Source organism: Gopherus flavomarginatus, chromosome 15 (genome assembly GCF_025201925.1).
Source record: "Gopherus flavomarginatus isolate rGopFla2 chromosome 15, rGopFla2.mat.asm, whole genome shotgun sequence".
In the NCBI taxonomy this organism is placed as follows: Eukaryota; Metazoa; Chordata; order Testudines; family Testudinidae; genus Gopherus; species Gopherus flavomarginatus.
The window spans coordinates 16,015,519-16,032,602 of record NC_066631.1 but is presented as its reverse complement, the minus strand read 5'-3'; the positions used below and the strand labels follow the sequence as shown (position 1 = coordinate 16,032,602).

The 17,084-nt window shown below is 43.1% G+C and overlaps 1 protein-coding gene across 2 annotated transcripts in view; it reads left to right on the top strand.

The window, feature by feature from the left end:
* Nucleotides 1-17,084, top strand: part of PPIL2 (peptidylprolyl isomerase like 2) — a 120,888-nt gene that overhangs the window by 13,520 nt on the left and 90,284 nt on the right. Inside the window, exon 7 of one of the 2 annotated variants that reach the window (XM_050924238.1) lies at nucleotides 16,952-17,002. In XM_050924238.1, the coding sequence (XP_050780195.1) occupies nucleotides 16,952-17,002 (51 nt within the window). Of the gene's footprint in view, nucleotides 1-16,950; nucleotides 17,003-17,084 lie in introns of both variants that reach the window. The other variant, XM_050924239.1, reaches the window with a different exon arrangement.

The window sequence follows — 17,084 nt, the reverse complement described above, 5'->3', positions numbered from 1 at the left end:
ATTTATCAACATTGAATTTAATCTGCCATTTAATTGCCCAGTCACCCAGTTTTCTGAGATCGCTTTGTAACTCTTCGCAGTCTGCTTTGGACCTAACTATCTTGAGTAGTTTAGTAGCATCTGCAAATTTTGCCAGCTCACTGTTTACCCCTTTTTCCAGATTATTTATGAATATGTTGAACAGGACTGGTCCCAGTACAGACTCCCAGAGGACACCACTATTTAGTTCTCTCCATTCTGTATATCTTGATTATAGCAAGACTTTTGACACAGTCCCACATCGTTCTGGGATGTACTAGCAGGAGTGTTGTAAGCAAGACACGAGAAGTAATTCTTCCATTCCACTCTGCGCAGATTAGGCCTCAATTGGAGTATTGTGCCCAGTTCTGGGCGGCAGATTTCAGGAAAGATGACTTGTTAAGATACAGACAAGCACATTTGAAGGCGAGTTAGCTGGCTGCGCTGTACGCTGATCAGAGTGCCTATAGCCAAACTGTAACTCTAGCTGCATTTTAGCAAGTCAAGATGTTAAACTGTGTAGGCATGAAGTCAGTGGTCCCCAAAATTTTCGCGTCGTGCTGCCCTTCCCCCTTTCCGCACACTCCAGGAACCACAGTTGGGAGCAGAGCCACAGCTCCAAGGGGATGCAGACAGGGGTAAGAGGGCTGAGGCTGGAGCCATGGCTGGGCTGGGAGCCTGGGAATGGGGCCAGGAATGGCAACGGCCAGGCTGTGAGCCTGTGGGTGAGGCCGGAGCAGAGTGGGCCTGGCCTGTACCCTGCTGCAACCCTCAAATGTTCCTCTGTGGACCCCACTTTGGGGACCATTGCATTAAGTGGAGTTTTAATCGAGTTAACCTAGTTTGATTGAGCTAACTCAATTGAAAAACCACCCTTGTTTCCCTACTTTAGACAAGTCCTGGTCCCTCAATTATTGCCTTGTCTCTTAAGAGCTCCATGAAGCAACACAAAGGATTCTGGGGCATACAACTAAAGAGGAGCAGTTGCAGGAAGCTGTAAGTTGAGTCAGTGGAGGAAAAAAGGGTGGTTGGCTGTGGGGTTACTGAGGGATAAAGGCTGAGAATCCCCCCGGCCTTGTAGGAAAATCACCTTTCTCATTCAAAATAAACTTCTTAGTTCTGTCTGCCCAAAGTCTCACTTAGCTTAAAAGGATTAATGTTTTTAAGTCTCTCACTCTCTTGATTCTTGAGAATATTTTACATAAAATAAATAGGTGGGATGAGGGATTGAAACGTCTCCAGTACATGGCTAATATTAATCTGAGAGACTCAGCATCAACAAAAAAAATCCTGGGCATAGGGGTTCTCTAGGAAGACAGACTCATGCTTTCTCCCACGGGGCCTGTCAGCTCTGCTCTCCTAAAAGTGTATCGAGAAGGTGATTGTGGTACACTTCAGTGCCCTATCTCAGAAGAATGGGGCTGCAGAGAGAGTGCAATTAGTGCCTCCTCAATCATAATACTGCTGATGAGTCCAATTTAAGTCTGAGTCTTGACAATGTACCTTTTTAATCCATTGTTTGAAAGAAATGTTGAACAACGTGGATATAGTAATGTGATGCCTGACTGAGCAGGTGGTGTGCAGTCTTGGAGGGGGGTCCCTTGGCTTTGTTACATTCAACACTTTAATTTCTTTGAAACTCGTACCGTGGGCCTGAATGGGATGAAAATTGTTCCCAGCAGAACCATCTCTGTTCATTTCCTGGTGATAATCGATTGTTTTCAAAGCAGCATAAATTTCTGGGGAAACTAACACAAAGGTTTCAAATACCTTTTAGCTTCTAATTAAAAAGTGTGAGTGTTGCAGCTGAATTAATTCATTTATATATTTAAAAAAAACTCTTATTCATGTTTGCTTCTTACAGTGGTGGATTAGGCACTGGGTCAGTGGGGCCCGTGCCTGGGGCCCCGGCCAACTGGGGAGCCCTGGAAAAATGGGCACCCCTGCACTCTGACCTGCTCCGCATGATGCCTGCTAATGCTAGGGAGCAGGATCAGGGCGCGAGGGCTTGCCCCGCTCTGCCTGCCCATCTGGCGCTCCAGCCAGGAAGTGGGGTCAAGGTGCGGGAGCTTGCCGCCTTCTGCCCGGTGCTCCAGCTAAGGAGTGGAATCGAGGCGTGGAGGTTTGCCTCGCTTCACCTGCCTGGTGGGTGGAATGGGGCAAGCCCCCATGCCCTGACCCCATTTTCCTTGCAGGAGCGTGGGCCAGGGGGGAGCGACACACTGCAGGTGGGAGGGATGGAAAGGGGTACCCACTTGCTCTGGCCCAGGGACCTCACAAAACCCTAATCCGTCCCTGGCTTCTCAGGCCCTTTACAGATTAGATCTTTGCCCCTTATCAAGGGCTTAATAGTTCTTCCAAATGCTAATGGATATTGCTATGTGTCTTGTTAGGCTATGTCTACGCTACGGACTCTACAGTGGCACAGCTGAGCCACTGTGCCACGTGTAAGGTTTCTTGTGTAGCTGTTCTGTGCTGGTGGGAGAGACCTCTCCTGTTGGCATAATTAAAGCAGCTCCAGCAAGCGGCGGTAGCATGTGTCCCGCTGACATAGCACTGTCCACACTGGCACTGTTGTGAGTCAAACTTATGTTGGTCATAGGTGGGCTTTTTTGTTTTTGTTTTCCCTCACCCCCACACACACACACACCTGACTGACGAAAGTAGACAGAGCCTTAGTTCTGGCTATTATGGAAACATATTATGTGTTGTTTTTTTTTTTGCTCAAGTAATTAAAATTCAGTCCATCCCAGAGAAATTAACTGTCTCACTAAATGTGAGAGGCTGGTTTGTCAGGTTAATGGAAGCGATATGAAAAAAGTTTGACTTCGCTGTCTGCGGATATATTCATTGCACACTATATAAAAAATATTTAAAAAAAAAATTCTTACTGCTTTAAAAAAACAACCTCTTTGGCTATTGAAATAGAGGAAATCCTGCTGGAAAAAGTTGCAAAAGTTAGGGCAAAGGTGAAACTTCCTTAAACATCTGTGTGTTTGTAAAATTTGTTTATTTTGAGACAGAAAAATAATGGAAAGAATTGACAAGACCAAGTCAAGAAATTAGATCATAAATGATTTAGGCATCGACTCATATCATAGGGCTGGAATCTTGCCTTCTTGTTTTACAGTATTATGGTAAAAGAAACCACATGGTGTAAAAACTGTGAGGAGGGTGTATTGAAGGAATGGCTGCCAGATCTTCAGCGAATTTGTGACAGAGTTTTTACAACTCACTAGACGTTAGATTCCACATTTGCCTTTCAAATCAACATTGGACTGAATTTTTCAGAAATGGGCTATGGTAGATGAGCTGCGTGGGCCACGTTCATATTTCTTTGAACTTAGTGTTAGACAATAAGACCAGGATAATAACCAAAATTAAAGGGACATTCAACCTTTTTTAATAGGTTGGATGGTGTGGATGTCTTGCCTGAGTCTGTGAAGATGACAAGTATCCTTGCTGGTTAAATGAAAGATGATTTTTCTTTTTCATCTTAGTCTGTGTGAGTGGTGTAATAATAACTTGCTGCAATTTACATTGTAATTACATTGCTCCATATGTGTGTTCGGATAATAGGCTGCAGCAGCCTTTAATTACCTTTAGGAAGAAAGTCTAGAACAGCTATTACAACTAATTTTGAGTCCATGGTAAAAGAAAAATTGTTGTCCTGGAAGGTGCTAAAATCCAACCAATTCAGTCTTTGTGAGCGGTCTTAGGGTGTGTAATGGCTATGATTAGACAAGGATTTGGGGTTAAAGGAGATCACTCTTTACTGAAGCTAGAGTAATACATTTGGTGGGAGTACAAGTAGTTTAGGAAGGCGAGATGCCCGAGCATTTAGCGCTCTTTAGGGCAGGCAGGGACAGTCTTTTTGTTGTGTGTAGTGTCTGGTACATTGGAGTACTCCATTCCCTGACGACCTCTGGACGCTACTACAACACAGTAATCATGTTGAGACATACTGTAGGATTTTCAAGGTCTGCCAAGCAAGGCATGGAACATTGTTAATTCTGTTTTCATGTGGCTTTGCAGTTTTTCTCCTTGGAGATTTTTCCTAAATTGTTCTCATATCCATACAGAACACTCTCTTTCTATGAAATCCAATAAGCATTGTCAATCTGTCAGTGTTAAAGGACAATATTATCAGATGGAGAGCCTGTGGAACCTCTTGCATGTAGGCTGTCTCCTCATTAGTTTTCTGTTTCTGCAGTGCTGGGATCCCCTAATCATTAGAGAATACAATCACACTGATCAGATACTGTTTTTTAGCAAGATAAATTCAGAAGTGCTGCCCATTCCTCCCAGTATGGATCTTTTTTCTGCTCAAGACCTGGAGCTTAGGGCTTAAAATCCAAATGATCAAACACGTCCCCTGACAGCATGTGAGAAAGCAGGAACTTCCACTGGCAATGGAATACTTTCTCCATGGGTACCTGAAAATGGATGATTGCTTCTAAGTAGTGTGGTAGCTTCAGGTTTCAACAGTCTGGAGCCCAGCCAAAGGGATAATCAGAAATTCAGGTATCCTCTGGAGGATGCTTTTCAAGAATCCATGCTGATGAAGAGGATGGGGCATTTGTGGCCCTAGAATCCAAAATGGATGGCTTTGTTTGTGACCTGTGCAACTTTCCATTGAGTCTTCAAATATTTTGCAGGTGTAAATGTCACACCAGGTGTACCTTTTACTGTTTTGGTAAACTTGCCAAGGCGGGTCTTTGGAAACTTGGGGCAAAGTTGTTTCTTGGACTGTTTTAGTTCTAATAAAAGATTCAGTGACGAAAAATACAAGGTTCTCTGTGTGTAGAATAGCTTATTACAAAGTAGAAAACAGTTACTTTTCATGAGGAAGCTGTGTTAGTGGAAGCTTCCCTAAAGAGACTTGGTTTAGGTATGATGTGGCCACACTGTGGCTTTCACATACTTCACTAAAAGAGAGAAAAAGAGAATGATCATAAGCATATCTGTTCGGCTGTATGTTCTGTGTAGGACAGGAAAAAAGGTTAAAAATTATGTACTGGGACTGCTTAAAGATATTACCAGTGCCTGTTGGGACATGATTGCCAAACTGTCTGATTTCACTCAGTAACTCGCCCTTTGGGTATTTCCAGAAGTGGAGACGCTTTTGTAGATAAGAATAAGCCAGGGAGAATGCCTTCTGATAACACTGGTGACTGTATTCCTATGGTCTGTGTTTGCAGCAGTGTTTCTAGAGGGAGTGGGTTTTTTTCCTGTACGGAGCTGTGAATAGATCTCTCCAGATGTGTTCACAATTGGAGGGGGTAAAAGGCCTCTGGCTCAAATATCTTGAGGATGAACCTGCAGAAACTTGTGGCTATTCTGTGTGCCAGGTTTCACATGAAGCCTTTTCAGCAAGATAAACTATTTAATATGTAGTGCTTGGACCACATTTTCCTTATTACCTAATTTGCTTCGGAAATTAGTAGATCTCAGTGAACAATCTAAAGGTAATTACATGAATTTTGTGGCAAAAGGTCCAGCTTTCATTTTGCTAGCATGTTTATGCACATCATCTCAGAATAGCGTCAGGACCCTTGCTGTGTTCATTGGAACAGCAGACGGTCCCCACAAAGCATGCTGTCCCACTTTATTCTTAGTCCTTTTGTAACGCACACCATGTATCACAGCTTCAGGGAAACTGAGCTGAAATGTGGCTCTGGAAAAGCATCAACAAGGATCATAATGTACAAGGAAATCTTCAACTGTTAAGGGATTATTTTGGATGAATTAACTCTGCCTCTGGTTGTCTTGATCCCTGAATATCTGATGTATGTGGCATATAAGATACCAGTAAGAGACTTAACTGAACTGCCACAAAATGCCTTGAACTTTAGTGTTAAAACAGAGCTAATAGAAATTGCTTCAAAATCTATACCAAATTGAACGTCTCTGGGGGAAAAGAAAATTCCCCAAGGGAAAGGTACTGCAAGATTAGCACAATACAAATAAATATTTAACTGTCGGTGTCTGGGAGACCAGCATTACGCTAGGTGCTGTACAAACACAAAATAAGAGAGTTCCAGCTGTAGCTGAGAAGATGGATAAGTAATATCTTCTATTGGACCAACTTCTTTTGGTGAAAGAGACAAGCTTTTGATCTACACAGAACTGCTCTTCACATTTTGGAAAGATAGTTTATCACTATTTGTGATAGTATTAGAAATAGTGATTTGCAACTTTTCATGATTGAGCAAAGGTATTAAAAACTATAACAACTTTTTTGCACTGAATCCCTATTAATCTTGCCCCATGTATCATTCTCTGTACTTTTAAATAAACAAAAAAGGTGTGACCTGCACACTTTGAATGCATATGTTGAATTCCCTGTCAGCCCCTTACCTTGGCTTCTGGGGAATTCACTGCTGCAGTTGAAGGCATTGTTTAAAAGATTTGTAGGTATTAAGATGAAAGAGTTTGACCATTCCTTTCAACTTCCTGTTGTTTACTCTTCTTAAATGTGTGCCAAAAGATCACCTTTTTGTGTACAGTAAAACTATTAATATTTTATTTGGCTAGTGCTCACAAGTTTGCCAGGCACCCCACAGAAACATGTTCAGACATGAATCCTACCCAGAGAACAATCTAAATTCGACATGTCATAACTAGTTATGGTCATAAATAAAATTAATATAAGGAGCAGGAGGATAGAGGGAATGAAGGTGACAGTGATAAGATCACTTGGTTACAGGCTTAGTAGGCTAGGTCTTTATCTGGAAAATTGTTGTCCTTTTTTTTTTTTAAATATATATAGTTTTTTCTCCCCTTCCTCCTGTCTTTCCTCCCACTCTCCATTCTCATAATGGACATAGATCAGTTATTTGTAGGTTGTTTTTCCTTTCTCTAGGTGTGTATATTACAGGTGGTGACACACCTGTAGCTTGCCTGAGTGTGTCTATTTTAAAGAGTCATATTTGGTTCCTTGTGATGCGGCCGAAAGGTAAAACTCTGAAAAACGCTTAATTATTTAAATTCACAATGAAGAGGGAGGCTAATTAAAAAAACACAGCAAGGTGCTGATTAAGCTGCTGTACCTTCCTGGTCCTCTGGATCTGGGGAATGATGGGTAGTTTTGGTATTCAGTAGACTGGCTCTGGACACACACTCGGGCACACACGCACACAAATGTATCCTGTTATTCCTAATGCATTTTTTCTCCTAGAGCAAATAAGTATTTGAATTTAGATTTTACAGACTGAACAGGTGGTCTTTTTTCCCCTCCACTTCTTATTTTGGTGGAAGATGGGGTACATTAGATGCATTTTTGTGTTTGTGGCACTTGGAAGCTATGAAAAGTTGTAGCCTTAGATGAGATTCAGTATCAGACTCTCTACGGATCTTCTCTTGTCCAGACTTCACTAAAATGTGAGACTTAAGGCTTTTCAGTACTTCTGTTTCTCTGTATTTTCCATGAACTGTTAGATTTGACTATGGGTACTGTGTGTCTGGGTTGATAGAAGATCTCAGACTGCATTAAAATTGCAGGTCTAATATTTTATATTGTACAGTAGAACCTTATAGTTATGAACACCAGAGTTACAAACTGACCAGTCAACCACACACCTCATTGGAACCTGAAGTATGCAATCAGGCAGCAGCAGAGACCAAAAAAAAAAAAAAAAGGCAAATACAGTACATTACTGTTAAATGTAAATTACTAAAAATAATAAAAGGAAAGTAGCATTTTTCTTCTGCATAGTAAAGTTTCAAAGCTGTTGGAAGTCAATGTCAGTTGTAAACTTGTGAAAGAAGAACCGTAACGTTTTGTTGAGAATTATGAACGTTTTAGTTACGAACAACCTCCATTCCCAAGGTGTTTGTAACTCTGAGGTTCTATTGTCCTGTTCATTATCTTTCCATATATCTTTTATTAACATTCCATTTGTTATGGCAGTGCTGTTGCCAGATTCTGCGAGTCAAGCAAATCTCTGCAGCCCTAAAGGCAGGGCTCTGATTGATGTGGAGTGTCAGTTTAATTAAATATTTACTGTTGGGACTTGATGACCTGAAGTGGCTAATGAGAGATGCCCCTTTTCACTTCCGAGCCACCAGCCCAAATCTGGAACTACTTTGTAGTGAATGAAAGTCATTATCAACTAAAGGCTGTTGTTTGACCTGTGGAAATGAATTGATAGTATTGGTCTAGCTCTGAGCGGACAATTGTCCATGTGATTAAAATACTGTCATAGCTGGCAGTCACACTAGGAGTCTCTGCTGAGTTTCTGTAGCTTGAATGGATCTGGAGACTGAACTATCTTCTTATGTCTAGACCAGGTGCCTCCAAGGCAGCATTGAGGCATACTGGGCAATCTTAACTGGGGTTAGGCTTGCACTTCTGTTTCCTACAGCGTATCTATTGTGTGCACTCACTATAGACGTTGTCTCCAAGGCTGTCAATGTGGCACCTTTCACCAGCATTAAATTCACTTTAAAATGTTAAGTAGTACTCAGTATGCCTGCTGCTCTGCAACTGAAACTGAAACAGCCAAGCAATATCATCTGCGTTTTTCTTGAATGTTCAGTGAATGGAGAAGTGGTGTGGTTGCTTCTCGAAGTTCAAAGATGGGAAACTAAGAACAATAGTTTTGTGATCTCTAAAAGAACCTGAAGTGTAAGTAAAGATGCAGGCAGAATTTCAGCAATGGGTACGTAAGACAAATCCATTTTTATCTTTTGTACCTGTTTTCCGCCCCCTCTCCCCCAAATCTCCAGTGTCCCATTTTGGTGGTTCTCAGCCTACAGTAGTGCCAAAGTCTCTTCACTTCTGCATCTTGTCCATTATGCTACAGGATTTGTCTGTGGCTGGCCAATTCAGGGTCTGATGTTTCTGACTCCTCAGTGACCTTGCCATCAGAGTTGAATTTGTAGAGATTTTTATCCTTGATGGCATTGCTCTCTGTTTTTGTCCCTTACTACCATAGGCTATTAGGTAGATTACTAGGTGACTAACATTTTTTAACATTAACTCAGTTAAGGAATCTGGAAAGCTCTGCATTTAGTAAATAAAACTCTTGCTGCTCCCCACCGTCACTATCCATGAGAGGCTGAAGAACAAAGCGAGTCTGTTTTGATTGTTTTTCAGACTGGTATGTATCCAGCAGAGTCAAAATCTCATTAGCAACAAGTCTTTAACAGGGGAATGATGAACATGTTGACACGGACCAAAGGGATTCAGAGTGTGTAACTAATTGATATGCAGGGATTATAGGTCATATCTTCATGATTCACATGCATCAGTGACAAAGGGTGATTTAATTTTAAACAATCAGCATGCTTCATCCAAAAGCTGCCCTTCCGCATCCCAGGAGGAATAGTTTGTGTCAGCTGACAGACTAGAGACAACTCTGTGGTGGGGCTTGTTAATGCTTGCTAGAAAGTAGGTCATGGCCAAAAGTAGCCTGACTGGCTTTGTTGGAAGCCATGGATCTGACGAAGTGGGTATTCACCCATGAAAGCTTATGCTCCAATACATTTGTTAGTCTATAAGGTGCCACAGGAGTCTGTTGCTTTTTGTTGGAAGCGTGTCTCAAAAAGGGAGAGAATCTGCTGAAGGGAAAGCTCAGATAGTTTTTCCAATCCTCATTGTTAAACAGCTGACATTGTGTCTTAACCCTGCTTTCCAGTACTAGTGTGTAATTGTATCTTTAAAAGAATACTAGCTTTTATTTCTGCCTGGGAAAATGTTTATGGCATAAATGTAATCTTGGATGTGAGATTTGGTGATAAATTTAAAATTTCAAACCTGTGCCTTTTTATTAAACTTTGCTTTTTCTTTCCTGAATAATATTTTCATTGAAGAGTTACTGAGACTTTACAGTAATCTTTGAAGAATATTAGTTTTAGAAACAGTTTTTTGCTTTTCCACCTTATATTTTGCACTTTGATTCTCTCGTGTGCTTTATTACTGATAAGATATATGCATGAAAAACAAGTATTTTTCGCCCTTTGAGAACTCATCTGTTCTTGCTTCAGCTTCTCCATCTGAAGTCTAAGTTCTCTGCTTGTGGCATAATGATCATTTCCACAGCAACAAATTGTCCTATCGAAAATAGAAGGCTTTGACTTTTGGTGCTGAATAAGTATAACAGGAGTGCATTTAACCCTTATGAAAGACTATCTTGTTTTCAAATAAAATGAAGATTATGAGAATTAAAAATTCAGAAAATATGCTATGGGATCCAAATTATATCTAAATAGAATGTTCTTTCATAATTTTCAGTGTGACACATGCAGATCTTAAAGCCAACACACTGGAAATACTGCCTTGCTGGCAGGACTTCCCTGCATAACTTTTCCTTGCTCACAGTTTATAAACAGAGGACCAGATCCTGTAAACGCTTTCTCAGGCAAGAAACCCCATTTTAGGCAATGGGGACCATTTGCCTGCCTTAAGGGTTGCTGGACAAGGGCCCAGAGCTTTCAGGCTTTGAGGTTTGAAAAGCCTGCTTTGTGTAATGAGCTAGGTCTTTGCTACATTATAGAGGGAAAAGGAAAGATTCGTTAATAGACTTTTGAAAACAAAAACCTGCAGTTTTGCCCACAACATAACCCCAGCCCTCCTGTATACGTCTGTTTACAGCCTTGTCTCCTCCCCACCTTCTAAATCTAAACAATGAGTACAAACACCTCCCGTGGGTAACAGGAAGTTGCTTCATGGCTCAGACAGCAGGCAACACTCGAGTGCAAAGCTGTTGTCACCTGAGCCTCTGTGACAGGGGCGGCTCCAGGCCCCAGCACGCCAAGCGCGTGCTTGGGGCAGCAAGCCGCGGGGGGCGCTCTGCTGGTCGCTGCGAGGGCAGCAGACAGGCTGCCTTCGGCGGCTTGCCTGAGGAGGGTCTCCTGGTCCCGCGGCTTCGGAGGACCTCCCGCAGGCGTGCCTGAGGAGGGTCTCCTGGTCCCGCGGCATCGGAGGACCTCCCGCAGGCGTGCCTGAGGAGGGTCTCCTGGTCCCGCGGCTTCGGAGGACCTCCGAAGCTGCGGGACCAGCGGACCCTCCGCAGGCAAGCCACCGAAGGTAGCCTTCCTACCGTGCTTGGGGCGGCAAAATGCCTAGAGCCGCCCCTGCTCTGTGACACACCTCTCTACATTGCAATAACAAACCCCGTACTGAGTTTCAGAGCCCGAGGCAATTAACTCATGTTCGCATGGCTTGTGCTGTGGGGCTGAAAATTGCAGTGTAAGCGCTCAGGCTGCACCCCCTAGTTCTGAGACCCTCACGGGGAGGGTTCAGGGCTTGGGCTCCAGCCCAACCCTGAACATCTACACTGCAAAGTTTCACCCTGCAGCCCAAGTCCTGCGAGCCACAGTCAGCTGATCCAGGCCAGCTGCCACCAGGCCACCTGCCGTGCACCAGGTCTTTTATTGAAGGGTAGGTGCACCCTTAAGATATGTCTGCACAGCATTGTGGAGTGAGCCTCTAAGCCTGGGTTGACAGACTCAGGCTAGTGAGGCTTGCACTAGGACTCTAACAATAGCTGTGTAGGCAGCACTTTGAAGTTGTAGTTTGAACTGGTGCTCGGGTTCTGAAGCCTAAGGATGGGGATAGGCTTCAGAGCCCAAGCTCCAGCCCAAAGCACTCTCTATTTAGCTATTTTTAGAGCACTAGCGTAAGCCCTGCTAGGCTGAATCTGTCAACTGGGCTGGGAGTCTTGCTCCTGCTCAGTCCAAAATGCTGTGTAGACATAACCTCTGAAATGCCTGAACTCAACTAGACCGGTCAGTGAAATGCCAAGCACACTTCTTTGTTCTGGATTTCTCATACTGCTGCATTGCACTGGCCCCACATTTTAAGGGATCATATACCACTTGTACAGGGAGTACTTGGGGTAGAAGGAGCAGCCAAGCACAATGTACACTTCCAGCATTTAAAAAAAAATCTGGGTTCTATACTTTTAAGAAAGGTTAAACACTGTCTGTGCTAACAATGATTAACAGACCCTAGATGGTAATCTCAGTTGGTTCCTCTATACTCGGACGCACCTGTCTGAACTCTTGTATTGCTTTATTTGAGACAGAGTGAGAGTTCTTTTTGTGTGTGGAGGGGAAGAGTTCTTCCACTGGTGCTAGATCAGTGGCTCTCAACCTGTTTATCATTATGGGCTGCCTTATGCGGCCCAGAATGTGTTACCTGGGCCACCAGTTGAGAGCCACAGTCCTCCCACAGACCCCTGTGCCCAGCACCTCCCACCTGGAGACCCCTCCACAGAGTAGGGTCAGGAATGGAGCCCTGGGTGAGGGGCCAGGTGGCAGCCTGGACCTGGTTGGGCAGCAGCCCAGACCCTGACCCCCTGGGGGCTGGCCAGCAGCCCCAGTGCTGACCCCAGACAGTGACCCATTACAAGACCTTTTTTTACAGTTGTTTATAAGTTTACCAAATTTTAATCATTTGGGTTGAAATTTTCCCTGCCAGGTATTTAGACTCATAGACTTTAAGGTCAGAAGGGACCATTATGATCGTCTACTCTGACCTCCTGCACAACACAGGCCACAGAATCTTACCCATCCACTTCTGTAACAAACCCTTAACCTGTGTCCTGAGCTACTGAAGTCCTCAAATCAGGGTTTAGACTTCAAAGTGCAGAGAATCCTCCAGCAAGTGACCATAGGTGCCGACTCTGTGGGTGCTCCAGCCCCAGAGCACCCATGGGGAGAAACTGATGGGTGGTCAGCACCCACCAGCAGCTCCCTGCCCCCTCTCCAGCTCACCTCCGCTCCGCCTCCTCCCCTGACTGTGCCGCATGCCCACTTTTTCCCTCTAGCTCCCAGCATTTGCGCTGCAAAACAGCTGTTTTGCTCGACTGGGATGGAGGTGGGAGAACACAGGGGGCTCGGGGAAGAGGCATGGCTGGGGCGGGGATTTGGGGAGACACATGAGCTCTTGGAAAAGTTGGCACCTGTGCAAGTGACCCGTGCCCCACACTGCAGAGGAAGGCGAAAAAACCCCAGGGCTTCTTCAGATCTGCCCTGAAGGAAAATTCCTTCCTGTCTCCAAATATGGCGATCAGCTAAACCCTGAGCATGTGGGCAAGACTCACCAGCCAGACACCCAGGAAAGAATTCTCTGTAATAACTCAGATCCCACCCCATCTAACATCCCATCACAGGCCATTGGGCATATTTACCACTAATAGTCAAAGTTCAGTTAATTGCCAAAATTAGGCTATCCCATCATACCATCCCCTCCATAAACTTATCAAGCTTAGTCATGAAACCAGATATGTCTTTTGCCCCCACTGCTCCCCTTCGAAGGCTGTTCCAGAATTTCACTCCTTTGATGGTTAGAAACCTTCATCTAATTTCAAGTCTAAAACTTCCTGATGGCCAGTTTATATCCATTTGTTCTTGTGTCCACATTGGTACTGAGCTTAAAGAAATTCAGTACAATCAAACTCAGTGGCATAAACAAGAAAATTCAGAGTGAAAGCTGGAAGCTTGCCTCAGGCTGAATTTTATTTTGTGGGTGCTTCAGCCAAAATGGGCTCACTGTCTCCAAGAAATTAGGAGAAAATGTTGTTTTGCTCCTGGGTGGGGTTTTTTGTATTTTTTTAAATAAAATAAAAAAAATTCTGGTGACTTTTTCTTTGGACAACTGTACTGCTCCTAGGCTTTGGAGCAGGGACATGACATTTGCCAGAGGGTGGCCTTTGTATTAAGGATGTCTCTTTTGCCTTCCCCATGAAAAGCCACCCAGATATGGCCAAATTGTAAGCCTTTGCAAAATTGCAGTTTGGCATGCTCCATAGAGACTTCGTAGATTTTAGGGGCTGAATTTCCTGAAGATTCTGTCTGTGCTGCATGTGCTCCAGCACAGAGCTGAACCAGACTTCATCTGAAATTTCTGGTCTCGGTTGCTGTAGGCTGCATCAGGTGCTGGCATCTCAACTGAGGGCAGGGGGACTCTCTTCTGTGCTTCCCGTGCCTCCCCTGCTGCGCCCGGGCAGTGTGGAGGAGGAAGCTACCTGATTTGAATGTAGAAGAGACAAGATCTGGTCCTGTGGTTAGAGCAGACTGGGACAAGGAGTATGAGGGCAGTCACTGGAACTGAAGTCTGGTGGGAGTAGGTAGGGGAAACCAAGACTGGGAGTCGGTGTGTGGGTAGACTGGGAATGATTGGGCAAAGAAACTAGGAATAGAAGCCAGTATGTGGAGTGCGGAACTGAAATCGGATGAGGAATCTTGTAGGGAGGAGACTGGAACTGAGAACCAGTTAATAAGCAAGCTTAGTTTTTGCATTGTCTTGAGATCTTGACTTGCCTACTGTAACAATATTCTTTTAATGTACTTTTTGTGTGGTTAATGTATTACATGAGTGTGAGTTAGCCTCTTTCTGATTCTGAGATTTCTTTGTAATGTAGCACATACTGATCAGTTGGCTACGTTCAGTCAGTCACATCTTTTTGTCTTCATATTACAAATGGAACCATTACCTGGGAATGCAATCAGTAGTGAGGTGTTGTCCCATATTATTTTTGCATGCTGACATTAGGCCTTGCAACATGAGCAACCTTTATCAAGAAATAAATTGTTTACTTGCTCTCATCCAAAAGATGTGACCTGTGGCACTGTACTGTCTCCTAGGATACTAGATAGGAGCCTGAGGCCATGATAGTGCTTCTAAGGACATAATACATCTTGACTAATAAAATAATGTGCTACAACTTGTGCTAGTGCTGATCGACTCTAGCTGGAAGCAGACTAAAATACTGCAGAAAATGCAGTCGAATACAACAGTTTGGATCCTAAATCATAGCTAGGATCTCTGTCTGAGGACTGCCTCTCTTTGAGCTGCAGCAGCTCCTTGCTTTGTTCACAGATGGCCTGCTCTCCTCTTTTGAGAGCAGAGGGAGATGGCATCTCTTTCAGTTACAATCAGTTTAAAGAAGACGTAGAGATTTTTCAATATTTCAAGAGGTGGTGTCTCTGTGAAGGAGTGCACCTTGGATTTAATATTTGGGCTATTTTGTTGAGCATGTATTTGTGGATCTGTTTTGCAGTAATATCTCTAGGCAGGACAAAGCCATCCAAACACATCAGTTTACATTGTCAGCTCTGTAAAGCCTTCTCCATTTCCTCAATAATTTCTTTTTCCTAGTAAGAAATCCTACTTTAGATTGAACGTGCAGTCTTTGCCATTACTATACCTTCCTGCAGATGATGTCTGTCTCGCCTGCCAACCACAGCATGTGAACCACCATATTGGATTTGCATCCTCCAATTACTGGGCCGGAGACAACGCTAACAAACTAGCATGTTCATTCCGTCTCCCATCTTTTCCCTTGTTGGTCTTGCTAGGAAACTAGGCAGATGGTTATCTTTTTGTGGCAGCTAATTAATGCTGTGACTTGACAAAACAATTTGAGAGGCAGTCTAGTATTAAAAAAATTTAAAAAAAGAGCCCAGCTGTTATAGAAGAATAAGCCAGCTGTCATATCTTGTAGTTTTCTGATCAAGGAACATAAGTCTTGATTTTGGGGGGGGAGGGAGGGAGGGGAATGGTCATGTGACTTTTTATGTAACCACTATACGCCATCAAAATTGAGCCAACAAGTCTCTGCACAAAGCTTATAAAGATGTACAAACAGTAACGAGTAGAGACCTGTCTAGGGATACAAGGAGGAATACAGCTCCCTGCCTTCTTTATTTGTTGATTAATAGATTGTCTGAAAGCAAGACTAGTTGTCTTTTAAAAGGCCTTTGTTGTGGAAGCTCCTAGCAGGAAATCTGGCAGTGACTCAATTTTTCTGACAGCCTGTATGTTTCTCAAACTAGGCTTTTATTATTATTATTTCTGAGGTCCTGACTTAGCTTATAAACCTGTGGTCCATCATGATGCATTATATTGGTAGGTTTAACACTCTGCAAGTTTCGGGAGTGGCCGTTTTAGTTTTACTTGCATTACCAATAGCCATTCGTACCCAAATTCTTAGGGTTGTAAGGGCCTAATCCTACAAGGTACCCTCAGGCTGTTGAAGTCAGTGGTAGTTGAGGGTGCACTGCACCTGAAAGAGGAAGGCACTCAGTTTCAGGATTGGGTACTATGGTCTGATGATCAAACACTCACTTCTGTCCTATTGAAATAAATGCTTCTCTGCGCTGGAGGATCGCTATGCCCATGCAGAGTCCTGTTGATTTCAGTAGGACTTTGCTGCCTGCACAGATCAAATTGCAGGATCAGGGCCTGAGGGACTCCCTGTCAGGTGATTTAAAAAAAAGTAAAAGTAATGTAATCAGTTCTAGCAGGCCAGCTTAATCTTCCCCTTAACTCTGATTCTCAGTCATAAAATCCATGGAACCCTTGCTACGGTATCAGCTGTATTAAAAATTCTTAATGACCAAAAATGTAAGTTTTTCCTGAGACTTCACAGCACCATTCTTCATTACTTCTGATGTTTTGCTAGTTAGTATGTGAGTTGACGTATAGTCTGTTAAAGCAAAAGTTAAACGGTGATAATAAATGTAATTGCACAAATAGTTTGCTTCCTTTACGCACTCTGGCAGAAATGCCTTTCAGAATTGTCACTTTTAATCATCAAGAATAGCTTTCAATATAATGTATTTGCTGCAAGTTATTGCCTCTCATCTTTTCATGCTAACCCCCTTTTTAATTTGTGCTGAGGCAAAGTATAAATTGAACTATTTAATCTCAGGTTTATTACATTGGTATTATGACAATACTGTATCAAGCTACAATACTGTAATGTGTTTCCCTGTTCTCAAATTCCATAAATATGATTTCTGGGGTTGGCTCTGTCCCCTTTCATTTCCAGAGTTACTGTGATAAAATAACAGGTGGTTTATTATTGATGATGATGCAATCAGTGTAATAACAGGCTTCATTAATGCCAGGGTATTATTTTATTTCTGAGGTCAGTGTGAGCAGTGATTAATTTTTCCATATTTTATTGTATCCCTTAGAAACTAGATGCCAAATCTCTTGTGAAGCTAAACTTCGCTAAAAACAATGAAGGTGAGTTGGTGCAGTCTTTATTTTTTCTGAACGCTTTTACAAACTAGGATTCTGTTACATCTGTAGGTTCATGTACTAAAGT